Source organism: Sphaeramia orbicularis, chromosome 19 (genome assembly GCF_902148855.1).
Source record: "Sphaeramia orbicularis chromosome 19, fSphaOr1.1, whole genome shotgun sequence".
In the NCBI taxonomy this organism is placed as follows: domain Eukaryota; kingdom Metazoa; phylum Chordata; class Actinopteri; order Kurtiformes; family Apogonidae; genus Sphaeramia; species Sphaeramia orbicularis.
In genome coordinates this window covers 50435216-50456288 of record NC_043975.1, presented here as the reverse complement: position 1 = coordinate 50456288, position 21073 = coordinate 50435216, and the positions used below count along the sequence as shown (strand labels likewise).

Below are 21073 nucleotides of genomic sequence, written 5' to 3'. Positions count from 1 at the left end.
TAAGCAGGTAGGTATAACAATACAAAAAAGTGCAATACAATAAACAAAAGTTATCAAGTATTATCAAAAATAAATTATCAAACAGTTCAAGGGTACGTTCACATTTGTGATTTTTTTTGCAGAGGCTAATGTTTTATAATACATTTTTAACTCTTTAATGAAGATGTTGATGTTAAGGAGGGCTCTGGAGAACTTTGCCATATGAATATGATATTTGCCCATCAGTATGATTAGATTAATTAAGAAAAACAAAAGTTTACTAGAGCATTCTAATGTAGTTATCATTTCCCTTGGAGATATCGAGATGTGTTTTTTGGTTTTGTTAAAAGTCACTTTCTCCAGTCTTTCCAAAACACGTTAGAGGAGGCACAGTCATAAAAGAAGTGCAAAACTGTTTCTGGCTCATTTTTACAGACGGCACAATTTGCATCAATGTCAGTAAAATCTTGAGAGGAAGGAATTGCAGGGGTAGATGTTATGCAGATGAAAAGAGGTTGTATTTTTCGTATATTTCTATGTGTGGTTGTTAGAGCGGAGTGAGACGTCTTCATGATTGCCCTATCTTTGCCAGGGTCTGTAGTACAGTGTGTTCTTTCCCCTTTGGTTCTGCAGCTGCACCAGCGGTTCATACTTCACTAACAGCCACTGTCACACATGCTGCAGGTTTACAGCTCTGAATGCGGACTGTTGTATACCGAGGCCCACCATTCAAAGTGCTTCCAGTACACTGCGGCCAAAGGCATGGCACATTTGACCTGCCCGCTGTGCTGCTAGCCAACATGCTACCGTTAGCATCCAGCTAGCTAACATGCTACCGTTAGCATCCATCCGTGTGCTCGGCTGCAGCTGACGAACAGAACCGCCCAGAATGAAAAAGTTTAGCGAGCAGTTCAACAAAACTGCCGGGAAACGACCAGTATCAACAAGTTCAGTGGATAAAACGGATAGGGTTTAACTGGTGGAGAGTTCAGAAAAGTTTTGGACTCCCATGCGGACTTCCTCCAGTGTTTGGGTCAGCTGTTTGCAGGTTGCTGGTTGTTGTTGTTCGGTCAAAAGTCGACCATGCTGCTGTGGTTCGGTTCGACACGCCTACTCGGAAGAGGGAGAACTTTGCTCCGTGATCCGGTTAAGAGGATTTGCGTGAACATGTCGTCCTCTTCTCCCTCGGGTAAGAGACTTCGCGTTCTGGTGGACATGGACGGGGTCCTGGCGGACTTCGAAGGGGGGTTCCTGAAGAAGTACCGAGCCCGGTACCCGGAGGAGCCGTTCATCAGCCTGGAGGACAGGAGGGGGTTCTGGGTGTCGGCCCAGTACGGCCAGCTGAGGACGGACCTGTGTGTGAGTGACAGGAGCTTCAACACACAAACCAGGAGTCAGTGCAGGTCTGGACCCAGCCTGTGTCCTGGACCTGGGTCTGCTGGGTCTGCAGGGGCAACAGGCCCAGAGGGGCTGACCCACCGAACCAGACTGTTCCGGGTCCGGTAGAGCACGGCTGTGGTACTCACTTTAGTTCAGGTTCCACATTAGGGATGTGTTTGCTTTTTTCCAACTTTATTAATCAAAATCTGGTTTTACATTTCAGTCACTTTCATACAAAAATACTTATTTTTTCCAGACTGAGCAACATTTTCAAAATTTAAGAGAACAATATTAATAAAGAACATCATAAAATAAAAGAAATTCAATAAAATAAGTATCAAAATAAAGTCAGAGGTCTAATCAGGAATCAACAAATTTAAATTTTCATAGACAGTCAAGGTTTGTTTGGTTTTTACATGTCCTAGTGTCTTTTTGAAATTTGTCATTTCAGTTTTGTAAATTAAGAACAGTGTGTGTGTGGGGGGGGTCTTTACAAATCTACATTTGTGTAGAAATTGTTTTGCCATAATAATCAAAGTGTTACACATAATTTCTCTTTTTCTGTTTTCCATTATAACTCCAAATTTAATGTCTTTATATTCCAGTTTGGGCGATTGAGTGTCCTTCTCAGATGTCCATTCTTGAAATGTTGTCCAAAATGTCCTGGTGTATGGGCAGTCAAAAAATAAATGTTCTAAAGAGTCAATTTCAAATTCACAAAAAACACAGTTATTTTTCTCAATATTAAATCTTTGCCTCATAAAGTCATTGCAAGGATAAATATGATTTAATGTTTTAAAATGAGTTTCTTTCGCTTTTGGGGGTATGGGTAGAGTCAGGTATTTGGTTCTAATCTTGATTATAATTTCTTTAGGAAAATCTTTTAATACATTTTTCCATTTCAGTGGTAAGGGGAAAAGATTACATGTAAGGGCACCACGCAACAATTTATGTGTACATTTTTCTCCCATAAAATTAACATCATCTATAAAGAGTGATGAGATCCTGGGTATTCTGTTGTCATAAAAGAACATTCCTTTGACCATGTTGGCCATGCCTTGTGGAATCGCTTTGATCACCACTGAGTAATGTTTTTTACTACACTTTATATTAAATTTGTGAACAAAAACGTACTCCAGAAAATTATCTCTGTGATCCATTAAATGCAGAATAGACCAGATCCCTGCCTCCACCCAGTCCTTATAAAACAAAGATTTTCTTCTGGACAAGATCCATCTATTATTCCAAATAGGAACAGAATGTGGAGTAAAATTATGATTTTAAATTAATTCCACATTAGGGATGTAACGATTACCACTGTAACGATAAACGGCGGTAAAATAACAGACGGTTAGTATTACCATTTAAATTGTAATTCTCATGGTAACCGTGTTTGATTACCGCACTTTTCCAGAGAAAACGCCGATGTAAAGATCTGTTTTTATGTCAAATATTTGAGTATAGTTTTAATTTATTACAATTTTAATTTTCTATACCTAATATTTGGAACCAATATTCACTTTTAAAGTCTTTGAAAAGGTTCGTTAAACATCTGTGTGTTATTTATGCAATAAATTATATACATTTTTCAAATTGGATTTTATTTTTTTGTGTGTTTTCTGTCCTTTTATGTTTTTATAGTAGGTTAAAGTGAAAAAATAACAGACAGATGATATAGATGTTGGGCTGAAAAAACAGATCCCAAACATGGGTGTAGTAAACATTTGTTTCTATATAAAGGCCAAATCAGAAGTACTGAGAAACGGACAAAATAGGCTCAAACCACTAAGGGTTAATATTTGAATGTTTCTGACAAGAGAAAATACATTATGCCAATTATTTTATTTGTTGTTTTTTTTTTTTTTTTTTAAATACAATTTGGTTAAAGTATTTCAGTGTGTGTATTAGTACTTTTTGAACATTTTGAGCACAATTTCAACAATACCACAATAATAATGATAACCATAATAATTTTGGTCACAATAACCCTGATATGAAATTTTCATATCGTTACATCCCTATTCCTCATTCAGCCCCATTCCAATATCAAATGGGCCGAACCAGTAAAGTAAGAGAGAAAAAAGTCAAGTTACATCACAAAATTTTTACAGCTACAAAGTTTCCATAAAAATATGAACCACTTGAATGACCTGGAATGTCTTGAGAATTATTATAATTCAATATTTATTATAAATAAATAAATATTATTCACATTTTATATAAAGGATTGTTTGTGGATGTTTCCATAATGTAATTTTACATTTTCGCTCTAAAATAGGGCTGTCAAACTCATTTTCTTTCAGGGTCCACATTCAGCTCAATTTGATCTGCAGTGGGTCGAACCAGTGAAGTAATAGCAGAATAACCTATAAATAATGACAACTCCAAATTTTTTAGTGAAAAAAATAAGATTAAATGATGAAACTATTTCTATCCAAAATAAAAAAAAAAGATGTGAATAACTGGAGAAAACGGAAATTTCTGAAGAAAAATAAGTGCAATTTTATCAATATTCTGCCTCAACTTATGATTTCTACATGTGCATTACAGATCAGAGCTACAAAGACACTAAACAGGCAGAATATTGTTAAAATTGCACTTAGACACTTTGACACTTTAGACATTCCAGGTTGTTCATATTTGTTCAGGTTATTGACATTTTATTGTTAAAGGATTTCAAAATTTTATGTTTTTTACAATAATCAAAGAGAAAAAATTCGTGTTGTCATTATTTATAGGCATGACGTCATATTATTTTTCTCACATTAAACCAAGAAGAACATTTGGAGTCATCATTTCTAGGTTATTATGCTGTTATTTTTGAGTTTGATGCCCTTCAGGGTAATTTTTGCATTTTGCACTTTGTAAATTCATCTCATGGGCCAGACTGGAACCTTTGGTGGGCCAGTTTTGGCCCCCGGGACACATATTTGTCACCTGTGCTCTAAAACATAGAAGTTAGACATAGAAAGTTTGGATTTGACATTATTTATCTATTACTGTGTTATTATTTTACTGGTCCGCCCACCTCAGCTCATACTGGGCTGAATGTGGCTCCTGAGCTTTAATGAGTTTAACACCCCTGGGGTATGGGATTTGTTGACCTTGAAAAATTGAACCTTTGGACATTTGTCCTTCAGATAGTGTGGACACGTGGATCCACCTGATCAGTGTTTGCAGTCGATAACAATGAGCTGCATCTGTGTGTGTGTTTTTCGTCTGCAGGAGAAAGCCATGAGTATCTGGGAGTCCAAGGACTTCTTCATAGACCTGGAGCCTCTGCCAGGAGGAGTGGAGGCCGTCAAGGAGATGGCTCAGATGGAAAAGTAGGTCTGGATGTTGAACCTTTACGACGACATATTGGACTTAGGGATGTAACGATTACCGGTATAACGATAAACCGCGGTAAAATTGCAGACGGTTAGTATTACTGTTTAAATTCTAATTATCATGATAACCGTGTTTGATTACCACACTTTTCCAGAGAAAACGCCGATGGAAAGATCTGCTTTTATGTCAAATATTTGAGTATAGTTTGAATTTATTATGATTTTAATTTTGTATACCTAATATTTGGAACCAATATTCACTTTTAAAGGCTTTGAAAAGGTTCGTTAAGCATCTGTGTGTTATTTATGCAATAAATTATATATATTTTTCAAATCGGATTTTATATATTTTTTTGTGTTTTTTTTTTTTGTCCTTTTGTGTTTTTATAGTAGGTTAAAGTGAAAAAAATAATAGACAGATGATCTAGATGAAGTTGTGCTGAAAAAACAGATCCCAAACATGGGTATAGTAAACATTTGTTTCTATAGTATATAAAGGCAAAACCAAAAGGACTGAAAAACAGACAAAATAGACTCAGACCACTAAGGGTTAATATTTGAATGTTTCTGACACCGAAGGGACATTGTGCCGATTATTTTATTGTTTGTTTGTTTTTTTTCAAAATACAACTTGGTTAAATTATTTCACTGTGTGTATTAGTACTTTTTGAACATTTTGAGCACAATTTCAACAATACCGCGATAATAATGATAACTGTGATAATTTTGTAAGTAAGTAAGTAAATTTTATTTATAGAAGCACTTTTCACAGACAGAGTCACAAAGTGCTTTATCAAGTCAAATCAGAATCAAATCAAGTTTACAGAGACCCAACAGCATCCTCCTCCTTCCTCCATCCTTTTGGTCACAATAACCGTGATATGAAATTTTCACATCGTTACATCCCTAATTGGACTTCAGATATAAGAATTATTGAGGAATAAGATAAGATATAACTTTACTTTTCCAACTGTGGGAAAATTTCACAGTTAACAACAGCAACAAACACCAGGCAAGTGAAGAGGAAAAGACAGGTAGAAAAACCACAAAGGAGTGAAAAATGAAATATAAAGAGAAAAATAAGAAATTTGGTATTTATATAAATATTGAATTAAAATTAAATATTATTTACATATTTCCATTGTGGTTGCATATGCACATGGTGTGATATGGGGTAGTGTTACTGGCGTATGGCTGGGTAATATTCAGTTGTCATTTGGTGACCACCACATTGCTTCGATACTATTGAGTATCGAAAATGGTGGGTTTTGTTTGGGACTTGGGCTGCACAATGTGGTGAAAAGTCATATTGCGATTATTTTTAGCAATACAGCAATTTACGATGGTAATTTGGATTTGAGTCGATTTGTTTCATTTTGAGGAAAATGCACAGATATTATTTATATTTATTTTTCCAACTCAGAAATAAGTTTTTTCTGCTGAATGTCCTTAATTGCACATGCACTACTCATCAAAAACATTTGTGCACTGTTATTACTTATATTATACTAACAGAAGGATGTGGTAAATGGGCTTTTCTTATGTTGTACAACTGCGTTTGTAAAAATCCAACTGGAAAATATCAGCAGTGATTTATACTGTAATACATAATATAATGGAATTAGTATCAAAACTTTTTGACAAATACCGAGGCCCTGTTCCAGAAAGCAGGTTTAACTAACTCTGACTTTGACTAAACACTCACATTCACACCAACGGGTGATTTAGATTAACCAGTTAACCCACAGGTGTCAAACATACAGCCCCTGGACCACATCTGGTCCGCCAAAGGGTCCAATCCGGCCCCTGGGATGAATTTGTGAAATGCAAAAATTACACTGAAGATATTAACGATCATTTTAGTTCAGGTTCCAAATACGGACGAATTTGATCTAAAGTGGATCAGACCAGTAAAATACTATCATAATAACCTATAGATAGTGACAGCTACAAATGTTTCCCTTTGTTTTAGTGTAAAAAAGAAAAATTACATGAAAATGTTTCCATTTACAAACTATCTTTTTACAAATAATGTGAATAACATGAACAACCTGAAATGTTTTGTCATTTTAACATCATTTTCTTGATGTTTCTTACATTTTTGTTCAGTTTTGTGCACGTTTCATTTTTGTCATTGATTATTTTGTTCATATTTGCTTGTTTTATTTATTTCCTTGTTCATTTCTGTTCATGTTTGTTACATTTTCTTCCATTTTTGACATTTATATTGTTATTATGTTACTGGTCCAGCCCAGTTGAGATCATTTTGGGCTGTGAATAACATGACCACATATGAACAACCTGAAATGTCTTAAGACAGGGGTGTCAAACTCATTTTTGTTCGGGGGCCACATACAGCCTAGTATAATCTAAAGTGGGCCGAACCAGTAAAATAATATAAACTAGAAGCACTCGGAGAGCGCAGACCTCCGCCAAGGCTGATCAGTGGCCCCCCCCTGTGGGGCCCCCCCACGCCAAGGAGGTTATGTTTTTGCCAGGGTTTGTTTGTTTGTTTGTCTGTTTGTCTGTCCGTTAGTGTGCAACATAACTCAAAAAGTTATGGACAGATTTTGATGAAATTTTCAGGGTTTGTTGGAAGTGGGCCCCCCCCACCCCCGATCACCACCAAAATTTAATCATTTCTTCCTTATCCCATTTCCAACAAACCCTGAAAATTTCATCCAAATTTGTCCATAACTTTTTGAGTTATGTTGCACACTAACGGACAGACAAACAAACAAACAAACAAACCCTGGCAAAAACATAACCTCCTTGGCGGAGGTAATAATCGGATAAGACCTTATAAATAATGTCAACTCCAAAGTTTCCTCTATGTTTTTGAGTGTACAAAGTAAAACTCCATAATGAAAATGTTTACATCTATGAACTGTACTTGAACATAACATGAACAAATATGAACAACCTGAAAATTCTCAAGAAAAACAAATGCAATTTTAACAATATTACCTCTTAGTTTATCATTTATACATGTGCATCATAACTTACAGATCACAGTGGATTTTTCAAATACACAAAACATTTAATAACAGACAGAATATTGGTAAAATTCCACATATTTCTCATAAGACATCTCAGGTTGTTCATACAGTCGTGGAAAAAATTATGAGACCATCCAAAGTCATCAAAAACAATGGTTCTGTAATCCAGTCCTAACTCCTGTGTGTGTCATGTGACTAAAACAGACAGAAATGAAGACATGGAATGAATAAAAGCACTGTTTTTGTCAGTACAATGACACAGGTACTGATGGAAGAACTGAAGGGATTTTGGTTTTGATCAAGAAAACATGGAAAATGGTTGGATATCAAGGCAAGGCAAGTTTATTTGTATTGCACATTTCAGCAACAAGGCAGTTCAAGGTGCTTCACACAGGACACTGAAATACAACAACAGGGATAAAGATTCAGCTGTTGAATTAAACTAATATGAGCTGTTTTTGTTGGTATCATTATATTTATCCAAACAAACGTGCCTTTGGTTGGACCAGGCATTAAAACGAACAAGAAATTGAAGAAAACAAGGGGTGGTATAATAATTTTTTCCACAACTATGCACATTTTTTGTAAAAGGCTAGTCTGTAAATGTAAACAATTTTTGTGGAATTTTCCTTTTTTTTTTTTTTTTTACACTAGAAGAGAAAAAATGGCTCTTTTCATTATTTATAGGTTATTATGATACTATTTTACTGATCTGACACACTTCAGAGTCAGTTGACCTAAAATGATTTTAACATCCTTCATTGTTAATATATTCTGTGTAATTTTTGCATTTCACTAATTCATCCCAGGGGCCGGACTGGACCCTTTGGCGGGCTGGATTTGGCCCCCGGGCCTCATGTTTGACACCTGTGTCGTAAGAGAAGTACAATTTTAAAAAATATTCTGCCTGTTCTTAAATGTTTAGTGTATTTGTAGATCCACTGCAATGTCTAAGTTATAATGTACATGTGTAAATGATAAACTGAGGCAGAATATTGTTAAAATTACACTTGTTCTTCTTAAGAAATTTCAGGTTGTTCATGTTATTCACATTTTTATGGAAACTTTGCTGAGGTAAACATTTTCATGATGTAGTCTAACTTTTTTCTCTGTTATTTCACTGGCCTGATCCATTTGAGATCCTACTGGACTGCATGTGGAACTGAACTAAGATGAGTTTGACACCTCTGAGTTAATCTATTAAGTGCATGTGTTCGTAGATGCCAGAGTCCAGGAGAGAACCAACACAGACATATTTTCATAATGGATTTTAATTTCTTTTATAAAGTGATAAGCATCACATGTAGGATGTACCAAAAAGTAACAATAAGCAGCAGACTCATGAAACGGGGTCTGAGTATGTCAGAGTCATCCAAAATAAAAAAAATAAAAAAATAAAAAACAGAAAACAACCTGTGTTTTGTTTGTCGTTTTAAAATCGGTAAACGAAAAACAAACAAGGACTTGTAGCCTGTTGTTCTTCTTAAAATCGAAAAAACAAATAGCAGGAAACGGCTCTTTAACTGACTTCAGGTGCTGTATAAAATGAAAAATTAGAATTGAGGTAAATGTCGTTCCTTTTCCATTCCCATTTTACTGTAGGTCGGTCTTTTTTAATGACCCAGAAAACGCAGTTTTTCTGAGTTTTCCCATGAGCCCACGAGACCTAAGATGACATTTGTTGTTCAGATTTTTTGTTGTAAGATGTCTTTAGATCAGTACTCAGATTTTATTTTACATCTTGTTCCTATGGCACTGATAAAAAAGGAGAATTAAAAAGGTAAATGAAGAAAAGGACCAATCTTTTTCTCAATTCCAAATGTCCTTTTTCCACAGCATCTGAAGTCAGTTAAAGAGCCATTTCCTCATTGAAAAGTGAGAGTTTTGGCAAAGTTGTTGTTTTTTTCATAGGCAAAATTTTATGTGCAAGTTATATTTGTGCAATTTGATAGTCAGTGGAAAAGTGACTAGTGTCTTTGATGTATTCACATCATCCTGGAGTTTTAACTTCATTTTCCTCTGATGCGACTGTGCATCATGACAAATATGATTCACCTGTAGATATAGTGTTATTTTAGTGCACAGGTGTCAAACATGCGGCCCGGGGGCCAAATTTGGCCCACCAAAGGTTCCATTCCAGCCCTGCAGGATGAAAGTGCAAAAATGAACCTGAGCGGTCCAGGTTGTCCAAATCCTTTTGGTTCAGGTTCCACATACAGACCAATGAGATCTACAGTCAAAAGAACAACACAATCCATGCGTTTCCATGACAGCTGTTCTTCCTGGTTTAATCTGATTAAAGGTTGGATCCTATTTCAGATGTCCATGTAAACACCTTATTCCAGTTGAAACAGAAAAGTTCAGATTAAATTTAAACCTGATTAAAGTCAGTGGTTTAATCCTCTTTTAACTGCGCTCTAAATTCTTCCTGGACATGTAAAGCCTTTATTCCGTTTGGACTTTATTCCTTCCATTCTGCACATGCTCAGTGTCTTGTCCTGTGGCGATGACGCACACATTCTGCGCTGGTGGAAGAATCTGCACTGCAGTCTAGTCTTCCCAAAGCGTTCCAGTGGAATATTCTGATGGGATCTACCAGCCTGGAAAACCCTGAAGGAACAGTTCAACACTGGCTTTGGATTCATTCATTTGTCCTGAACTAATGAGTTCCACAAGTGGGACAAACAGTTTGAACTGCAGCCCTAACGTTAGCTTAGCTTAGCCTAGCTTAGCAGAATGGCTTCATTCCTCTGCTCAGACGTAGCCAGGCTTTTAGAGGTGATTTGTAGTATTTTAGGAGTGATTTTGGTAAATTCAGTTCTCCTAATCATTCCTTTAGTCCGCTGGGGTCAATATGATCACAAACTGAGGCTCAGATCATGGTCATGTGACTTACTGCAGGAAGAAAATCTGGGAAATAAAAACTAATGCAAAGCTAAAACGCTAAAGCAAAGCTAATTTAGCGCATGCATCCCTTCAACAAATGGATTTTCCAAGTTCTGTCAACACAACAGTCCACAGATTGTATGAGTGCAGTAAGTCGCAGATCTAAAGAAATAATTAGAATCGGATTTGACAAAATCACTGACAAAAGACGACAAATCACCTTTAAAAAACTGGCTACGTGTGACCATGGAAATGCAGTGACTATGCTAAGCTAAGCTAACAGAAGGGCTAAGCTAAGCTAACAGAAGGGCTAAGCTAAGCTAACAGAAGGGCTAAGCTAAGCTAACAGAAGGACTGCCAGAACAAGGCAACGTGAGCGCTGCAGCACAAACCCTTCTGCTCACTGATCTACCTCATTAATACCTCATGTAAACCTTTATTGAGGTTTAACATTTCCATGGAAACAGAAGAGAAAATAATTTAGTTCAGAATTAATTTCTTCTGGAAAAATAAATCAGATTTAAAAAACATTATGTAACTGCACCCAATAACCCATAAATGATGACAACCACTAATTTTCTTTGTGAAAAATTATGTGGAAAAAATTAAAGTGGGAAAAAAATAAGATTACACTGTGAAAATATTTCCATTTACAAGACTATTCTTTCACAATAAAATGCAAATAAATACATAAATAAAAACATAGATGAACAACCTAAAATGTCCAATTTTTACAATATTCTGCCTGTTCCTAAATGTTTGGTGCATTTATGGATCCACTGTGATCTGGAGTTGTGTTAATAATAACAGATGGAATATTGTAGAAATTGTTCAAATTTTAGTTCCAAACTCCAACATTTGAACAATATTCTGCCTGTTACCAAATGTTTATGGAACACTGTGTGTAAATGTACATGTAGAAATAATAAGTCGAAGCTTAATATTGTTAAAAAATTTCAAATGAAATTTCTGTTTTTTCAGGTTATTCACATCTTTTTTGTAAAATGTAAATATTTTCATAGTTTAATTGAGGTTTTTTTTGCACTAAAACAAAAAGAAAAACTTGGATTTGTCATTATTTATAGTTTATTAAGTCATTATTTTACTGGTCTGGCCCACTGCAGATCAAATTGGGCTGAATATGGAACTGAACCAAAATGAGTTTGACACACCTGTTTTAGTGTATTATTTAAACAGATAGTCACAGTATTTTCTTAAAGTTTTCAGAGAGGTGAACAGTCCTGAGATGTTGACAGTTGTCTGAATGTGCACATTGGGTTTTAGAAGAAAAATCCACTGGGCAGAAAGAAAGAAAATGGACTTGGTTTTTTTTTGTGTGTGTGTGTGTTTTTTTTTCCAGCTCAAGTGTAATGTGTGAACACAAGGCCAGAGAAAACAATTTAAATTATTACTGCAACACATAGTAATACTCAATGCTGTCATTCACCTAATCTTTACAATGAAATACTATCAGTGAGTCTGTTTACATCCACATCAATACTCCCATTATTATCCGATTGCAGGAGTTATCAGATTATTATTGATCATGTAAAACACATGTGCCAAACATTGTGTGAAATGCAAAAATTATACTGAATATATTAACAATCAAGGATGTAAAAATCATTTTAGGTCAATTCAACCTAAAGTGGGTCAGACCAGTAAATTACTATCATAATAACGTATAAATAATGAAAAACACACATTTTCCTTTTTTGTTTTAGTGTAAAAAACGTCAAATGTACAAAAATGTTTAAATTCAGACTAGCCTTTTACAACAAATGTGAACAACCTGAAATGTCTGAAGAGAAGTATGTGGAATTTTAATAATATTCTACCTGTTTTTAAATGTGTGATGCATTTGTAGATCCACTGTGATCTGTAAGTTATAATGTACATGTGTAAATGATAAACTGAGACAGAATATTGTTATAATTGCACTGATTTTTGTTGAGAATTTTCAGGTTCATATTTGTTCATGTTATGTTCAAGTACAGTTCATAGATGTAAACATTTTCATTACGGAATTTGACTTTTTTTTTTACTCAAAAACAGAGAATACTTTGGAGTTGACATTATTTATACGTTTTTATCCTGTTATTTATATTATTTTACTGGTCCAGCCCACTTTAGATCATATTAGGCTGTATGTGGCCCCTGAACTCAAATGAGTTTGACACCCCTGATGTAAAAAGTCTAATCCGTTCTGTTTTATCAAATAACAGCAGTAATCTGATTATAATAAATCAGATTAACACATCTGGATTTGTCCCCAGTACTCCAATGTCTTCCTGCATGTATACAGGTTAATCTTTTAGTTCTGTTACATCTGAATATGTGGAAAAACTATTAAAATCACAGAGAACAGAAGTGACATAGTTAAACATGAGTTGAAGACGGTACCAGGAAGTGTGATTCTACCATTATTATGTACGTACGAACTCTGAAAGAAATCTGATAATAGACCGGAGCATCTAAACCAGGGTTTACGATTATCACATTTATTAAGTGCATATAAATGTGTTAGATCTGATTATTACAATTATCTGATTCCTCCCAGATGTCAGACTTGTATGGTCATGGGAACCCTGTCGGTGATTTGATCATTTCTCACACCTTCTGATTGCAACAGCATTCACCATTTTTCTTTGGCATCAGTTTGAATCCAGAGGCAAAATTACCACAAGAAAGTCAACATCTGCCTTGGGTTACATCGCCAAGAGCAAAGAGACTGACGACTAAAGAAGCAGATTCTGCCTCTACATGCAGAACAATCCTCATGTTTAATCTGTGCACCGTTAAAAAGTGAAGGAGATCCCCCTCTGTTCAGCTGTCATGAATGTGCTGATCATGGACATATCGGAGCTTTGGATGTGCTGTCATATCATCTGTTACAAATGAGGAAATGAAGCAGCCAGTCACTGAGCTGAATTCAGACATCAGGAAGTAGGAGACATAGAAACTGAGCCATCTTTGTGGAACTGAAAATCCACAGTTTACTGGTTTCAGGGTTAATAGAGGTTTTACTAAACCCACTTCATGCAACAGAGACCTAGATCTATTAAAATCTAATACCAAAATAACGAAATAATAACAAAATAAATAACTTTACATATCGGCTAAAATTTCCCTAGGGGGTCAAATGAGTGTCCATTTTTGTAAAAAAAAAAAAAGTTGTCCTAAAGTCATACAAGTGTGTGTAAATAATGCTAATCCATTTGTGCACAGACTACTGATATTCTCTGACAGTGGAAGCTCTATTTTCATAAATATTGGATTTGGAATAGCACGTGGATGTGAAAACTTTTGCTGGTGGACGGACGTGACATTACCCATGATGCTCTGGTCAGTACCAGTGCTTTATTAGGAATAAACTTATAGACTTCCTATTGCTAATTGTGCTCTTCTTCATAAATGTTGGTATTGTGGATCTAAAACAATCCCAGCTGACACAAAAACACTAAATGTGTCAGTGGACGGATGTGACATGGTTGTTGTGGATCCCATCATACTGATGCTCTGCAGCCATGTCAGCGTTTACACTAATGATCCCTGTGCAAAAACTAGGAGCACTATTATTTATTGGATAGTTTAGCATCAGGCTAAAGAGGAAAGAACAATATAGAGTTGTTCTTTGTGTCTAAAAATGCTTCTTATTGTAAAAGTGTTGATGTAAACAGTGCTGTGTGCCATTCTTCATGTATGTATTGGTGGAACAGAAGCAGGATGGATCAGCACCATACTCCAGACTGAACCTGTACAAATAAAACATGTGATATGGAGGAGAGAATCTGGGAAGAAAAACTGGGGAATCCAAAAGAAGAGAAGATTTGTTTTTCAGCTCAATTCAGTTCAAATAAAACTTGTCCATTTGTGACATGAAAATATAGCATTAATTGTGCTGAAATTGGACATTTTTGAGCTGAAAACATAGTTCATATGAGCATCAACATGTTGAACAGAACTGAAATCCTGTCCATTTGAACAACTGTCATTTACCAACACAGAGTTCCTTTGGATTCACTGAGATTGATTTCTTATGCACAAACACAGAAATTAGACCTCTAAGCACATATTAGCTGGTATATTTACCAAAAGAGTCATGTCAAAGCCATTTTCATCCCACCATTGCTGTGAATGTTTGTATTGTCTCGTTGCTGTAAAGTATCATGTGTTCTCTGTTGATATTATATAGTAGTTCAGTCTGAGTCAGCATTTCTATGACCGCTTCCTCTGCTTTCTGAGAAACACACAACACAGAGGAATAACATCAAAAAATAGCCATTAAAGGTCTGAAATTGTATGTTTACATTTCTTCTCCTGGTGGAAATGAAGCTGTTTCCTTATCTACCGGTCATATGGTCTTATCTTTTATTATGGAAATGTCCACTGTCCAGTTAGTATTTCCACTTGTCGGCATCAACACCTGAAATCTGAACGTATTTGTATCCTCTTTGATTTGTTCCCCCTCTCCCCTGTTGTTTCTCTTTGTTTCTGCAGCACAGATGTCTTTATTTGCACCAGCCCTATAAAACATTACAAACACTGCCCATTTGAGAAGGTAAACCCTTACAGTCTTACAGTCTGTTCTGTTCCCTTTGGAAAATCCACGCTGTGTTTCTGTTTCCTAATCACCCTCCTTTGTCATGTTGTTTTGTTTATTTCCAGTACGCCTGGGTAGAGAAACATTTTGGCCATGACTTTCTGGAGCATGTCATCCTGACCAGAGACAAGACACTGATCACCGGAGACATCCTCATCGACGACAAACCAGACATTCTAGGTGAGAGTTAAGAAGGTTCTGTGTGTGTGCATGACTTACAAATGTAGAACACAGGTGCCAAACATGTGGCCCGGGGGCCAAATCTGGCCCGCCAAAGGGTCCAATCCGGCCCCTAGGATGAATTTGTGAAATGCAAAAATTACACTGAAGATATAAACAGTCAATCCTTTTACTTTAGGGCCCATATAAAGCCCTACTTCAGTCTCAAGTGGGTCAGATCAGTAAAATACTATCATAAAAACCTACAAATAATGACAATTCCAAATTTTTCCTCTGTTTTAGTGTAAAAAAGTAAAATTCCATGAAAATGTTTATATTTACAAACTAGCCTTTCACAAAAAATATGAAAACTAGAAATGTTTGTGATCTGTAAGTTTAAATGCACATTTACAAATGATAAGCAGAGGCAGAATAGAGTTAAAATTGCACTGATTTTTCTTAATAAATCTCTTTTTTTATGGTTGTTCATGTTATTCACATTTTTAAAAGGACAGTTTGTAGATGTAAACGTGAAAAAAGTGAAATTCCATGAAAATGTTTATATTTACAAACTAGCCTTTCACAAAAAATATGAAAAACTAGAAATGTCTTAAGAGAAGTAAGTGCAGTGTTACTAATATTCTGCCAGTAACTAAAATATTTGGTGTATTTTGCAGATCCATTGTGATCTGTAAGTTGTAATGCACATTTACGAACGATAAGTAGAGGCATAATAGAGTTAAAATTGCACTGATTTTTCTTAATAAATCAATTTTTTTTATGGTTGTTCATGTTATTCACATTTTTAAAAGGACAGTTTATAGATGGAAACGTTTCCATAATGTAATTATGCTTTTTTCACTATAAAACATTGAAATGTGTGGAGTTGGCATTATTTATATATTGTTATGTGATTAATTTACTGGTCCTGCTCACTGAGATCATACTGGGGGGATATGGCTCCTGAGCTAAAATGAGTTTGACAGCCCTGATGTAGAATAACAGGGGGCTTATGCAGGTCTTGAAAGTCTTAAAAAAGTCTGGAATTTTGAAACGCTGTTTTCCAGACCTTGAAGAGTCTGGAATTTTGTGTGAATGTCTTAATAAAGTATGGAAAACAGTGTCTCTCATTGTGTAATTCTAGTGTATGTTCAAAGGCACATAATCATGGAAGATACGAAATACATGAGGAAAGCACATAAAATCCTTGATCTGATTTCACTAACCAGTCGGTATTGGAATGATTCTAGTGCACAGGTGTCAAACATGTGGCCCAAGTGTAATTTTTGCATTTCACAAATTCATCCCAAGGGCAGGACTGGACCCTTTTGGCCCCTGGAACGCATGTTTGACTCCTGTGCTCTAAAGGCATCATCTGTTCTTATTATTTGTTCATACTGTATATGTTCTATTTTGTGTGCAGATGGAAATATAAAAGACAGTTAATGCAAACACACCCATTTGTACTCTTTTATTCCCTCACCCAATGAGAATCGATAAGGAATCGGATCGATAAGCAATATTGATAATGGAATCGGAATCATTGAATTCTTAACGATTCCCATCCTTAATTGTAACGCACATGTGTAAATGATAAACTGATAAACTGAGGCAGAATATCGTTAAAATTGCACTTGTTTTTCTTAAGACAATTCAAGTTGTTCATGTTATTCAGATTTTTAAGGAAACTTTGTGGATGTAAACCTGATCATTATATAATTTTACTTTTTCCACTGTTATTATTTTACTGGCCCGGCCCACTGCAGGTCAAATTAGGCTGAATGTGGAACTGAACTGAAATGAGTTTGACAGCCCTGGTCTAGACCATGGACAGACTTATACACAAGCAGAGCTGTTTTAAAGTCTGTTCTCTGAGCCACAGGAAGCCAGTGCACAGACCTGAGCACAGGACTAATATGGTCGTACTTCCTGGTTCTAGTCAGGACCTGTAAACATTTATGCAAAGTTTGGAGACATTCTGTTGTTCCATGTATGAGAAGACACACGTGACAGACTGACAGACTGTCTCATAGACACGTGGGTTCTGTTCAGGGAATGTGGAAAATGTGCAAAGTGTGTGAATATAAAAAGAGGTGGTTTACATAATCCATTCAGCGCTCTGTCATACAGCCGTTAATCTGATTTGAATACTGTACATGTTCTTCACTGTCACCCTGAGTGTACCGTCAGGATGTACTGTAATATGTGTGTGTGGTTGTGAGCTGTATGTGGTTATTGTTAGTTTGATGTAGGAGTGTGCAATGTGACCATATTAGATCATGAAGGATTAGAAGATATCGATGATCCGACAAAGCAGAGATTGTGGTATCGTCTATAACACAGGTGTCAAACATGCGGCCCGGGGGCCAAATCCGGCCCACCAAAGTGTTTAGTCCGGCCCTTTGGATGAATGTGTGAAATGCAAAAATTACACTGATCAGCAATCATTTTGGTTCAGGTTCCACATTCAGACCAATATGATCTAAAGTGGGTTGGATCAGTAAAATACTATTGTAATAACCTATAAATACTCATTCATTCATTCATTTTCTGAACCCACTTTATCCTCACTAGGGTCGTGGAGGTTGCTGGAGCCTATCCCAGGCAATTCCAAATTTTTCTCTTTGTAAATGTAAACATTTTCATTCATTTACACTAAAACAAAGTATAATTTTTGCAAAAACTGTGAATAACCTGAACAAATATGAACAACCTGAAATATCTTAAGAGAAGTAAGTGCAATTTTAATAATAAGATGTCTGTAAATAATAAACTGAAGCATAATATTGTTAAAATTGCACTTATTGTTTCATTTTGTTCATGTTATCCACATTGTTTTAAAGGATAGTTTGTGGATGTAAACATTTTCATATGTAATTCTACTTTTTTCACACTAAAACACAGAGGAAAGTTTGGAGTTGACATTATTTATATATTATTATGTTATTATTTTACTGGTTCGGCCCACTTTAGATCATATTCGGCTGTATGTGGCCCCTGAACTAAAATGAGTTTGACAGCCCTGGATTAGAAGATATCGACGATCCGACAAAGCAGAAATTGTGGTATCGTCTATAATATGATGAAGCCAGAGCCATAGAGTATTCAACGGCTCTGGATGTAGTTATGTGCTGACGCACAGACTCATCACACTGGTTCACGTCCACGTCACGTGGATTTGACAAACGTTGTGTAGCATGAGTCATGGCTGACAGCCAAACAGGCGAGTTTCTTCCTAAAAAGAACTCCACTGCCATCGTATGGAAGTGGTTTGACTTTTCCCCGAATGACAAAGCACAAACAGTAATTTGCAAAATTACCAGTCAGCTGTTCTGTGAGCCTGGAGGAGTATTTGAAATGGGCATTTCCTCACTGATATTTTATTCTGTTTTTTTTTTTTTCCCTCAACTTTTCATATTTATTTAAAGCTACCTCAAAAACCAAGTGCAGTTTAGTTTTTATGTTTCAGGAGTGCACTTAATCAGAGTGTTGTTTACGTTTTAGTGTGTTTATGTTCTTGGCACATATTGGCAAAATTGCACAAACTATTTAAATTAAAAATGTTCTGGAAGGTTCTTTGTTCGAAATTGTCTGTTTTAGGGCTATCTTTTACATAGGGAAATTGTTCGGTTGCACTGTTCAGAAACTTGCGAAGTAGTGTCAAAGAACAATATAAAGAACTGTAATAAAATTGAGGTCATGATTTTATTTAAAAAAAATCAGAGTATGATATTTTCGCGATATTGCCCACCCCTAATGTAATGTCTGTGTGACATGTTTTTGTGATCAGGTGTGGAGGCCAAACCAACGTGGGAGCATGTCCTGTTCACTGCCTGTCATAACAAGCACCTCCAAACCAGCGCCTCTCAGAAACGCCTGCTGTCCTGGTCGGACGACTGGAGGACCGTCCTGGACAGCAAGAGGCAGGCAGGGTCTTAGATCCGGTCCTGGATCCTCCTGGGTTCTGGTTGGGAGGAATTACCAGGACCACACTGGCAGGTGCTGAAGTTCAGGTGGAACTTTGTGTTGAAGCAGCATCTCCAGGATTCATTCTTGAAAAAAGGACAAAAATAAGCAAGAAAAATGAAGGGGGTTGGGGGTGGGATCAGCCAAATTTACCAGACCAGAGAAAATCTAGATGTCAAATGTTTTACTTAAAGAAGGAGAGGTTATACACGGATTGAACCACAAGGGGGCACTCTAAGACTGAATATGAAGCTAAAAGCCATCCATTTCAAACCAATGGACCGCACATGGAGGGTCTGACGGGGCGGGCCGACCCGTCTCAGATGATCGGTGAAGGTGGTTCTGAAGCCCTGGTCCTCATAGGAGCTTCAACAGGAGACTGTCGACTGTTCTGTGGTGCAATAATGAGTCACATGACTGGTTCCCTCATGACAGCAGAACACTCCACTACATACTAAATGTATGTGCAATACAACCACACAGGAGCAGGATCTGGACGGAGCCCATGTCACCTGGACTGTGTCACATACGATGTCCGTGGGTCCAGGAGATGACTCTGTTATACTGGTGCTTTTTTTTTTTTTAAAGAGTTTTTCCTCATATTTAACAATGATCTATGCATCTTAACACACTCACCAGAAAAATGACACAAATGTCACACACTCATATGCATGTTGCCAAAACCACAGCTACTGTTAAATAGGCAAAAAATGTGTGCTGAACATAGTTTAAAGAAGATTATCCCAGTTTGGGTAAAACGTTTAAGAAATAGAAGAATATTAAAGAAGATATTAACAGACAAATATTTTCTATTTAGACTTCACTTAGAGTTTTAACATAAGTTATAACAAAGTATTTTTTTTCTATTTTAAGTGTCATATTTTATCATGGATGTGTTCATTTTCAAGAAGTGTGCTTATTGTAACACAGCTGTACATCACAAATCCATCTGGAAGAAAATCACCTACATTTATGGTAGTTAAAAATAGGGCTGTGTATCGGCAAGAATCTGGTGATACCATACAAATCACAATACTAGGATCATGAAACGGTATATCATGATACTGTTAAAAAGAAAAGGCAATTTTTTTGTTTGTTTCTTTTTTTAAATGATTATTTCCTTGAAGAATTGAATTCCAGCAGAAATCTGCACAAATACTAAACACATTTTTATTTGATCCCAACAGGATCTAATGTTCTATCACCAAATGTTCCTGTGTTCAAACTGAAATTCTGTTTCACAAACATTCCAGTTTCAGATCCTGTTCAAATGTTCAGATTCTGTTAGTTCACAACTAACATCAGAACAGTATTATAGTTCCATCCCAACAAAGGAACAAACATTATTGAATAAAAGAGTGTTCAATAATAATACATAAGACATAAACAATACAGAAAAACAAAACTGAACCTCCCCCATATCTGCATTTGAATAAATACCTAAAAATATTGATACAGTACTTTTTAATAGCGATACAGTATTGTGAAATGAAATATCACGATATATTGCAGAACCCATATTTTCTAACAGCCCTAATTAAAAAGGAGTAAACTTACATTTGGAAAGAGTTTTAAAGGTATTTGTTTTACTCATTTTAAAGTCATGAAGTGACTACACCTACTGTCGTTGTTTATTAATAATAATAATAATAATAACAGTAATAACAATAATAATATAGATTTAAAAAGTTTTTCTACAATAAACTACAATTATTTACGTAAATCTAATTCAAGCTTTAGAATAGATGTCACTTCATTGCCGTGTTTGTTTG

General features: G+C 35.9%; 1 protein-coding gene across 1 annotated transcript; it reads left to right on the top strand.

Annotated features, from left to right (window-relative positions):
• Positions 1-575: 575 nt before the first annotated feature.
• nt5m (5',3'-nucleotidase, mitochondrial) lies at positions 576-19877 on the top strand. The gene is made up of 5 exons (XM_030122120.1): positions 576-1338; positions 4585-4685; positions 15074-15134; positions 15242-15356; positions 19126-19877. Exons 1-5 carry the CDS (start codon positions 1063-1065, stop codon positions 19272-19274), a joined length of 702 nt encoding a protein of 233 aa, XP_029977980.1. The 5' UTR covers positions 576-1062; the 3' UTR covers positions 19275-19877.
• The last annotated feature ends 1196 nt before the right edge of the window (positions 19878-21073 follow it).

Excerpts from the sequence above, each read along its gene's own strand:
- nt5m (XM_030122120.1), top strand. The coding sequence starts at position 1,063 with ATGCTGCTGTGGTTCGGTTCGACACGCCTACTCGGAAGAGGGAGAACT. Across the intron at positions 15,135-15,241 it reads AACACTGCCCATTTGAGAAG|TACGCCTGGGTAGAGAAACA; the intron begins GTAAACCCTTAC and ends GTTTATTTCCAG. Across the intron at positions 15,357-19,125 it reads CGACAAACCAGACATTCTAG|GTGTGGAGGCCAAACCAACG; the intron begins GTGAGAGTTAAG and ends TTTTGTGATCAG.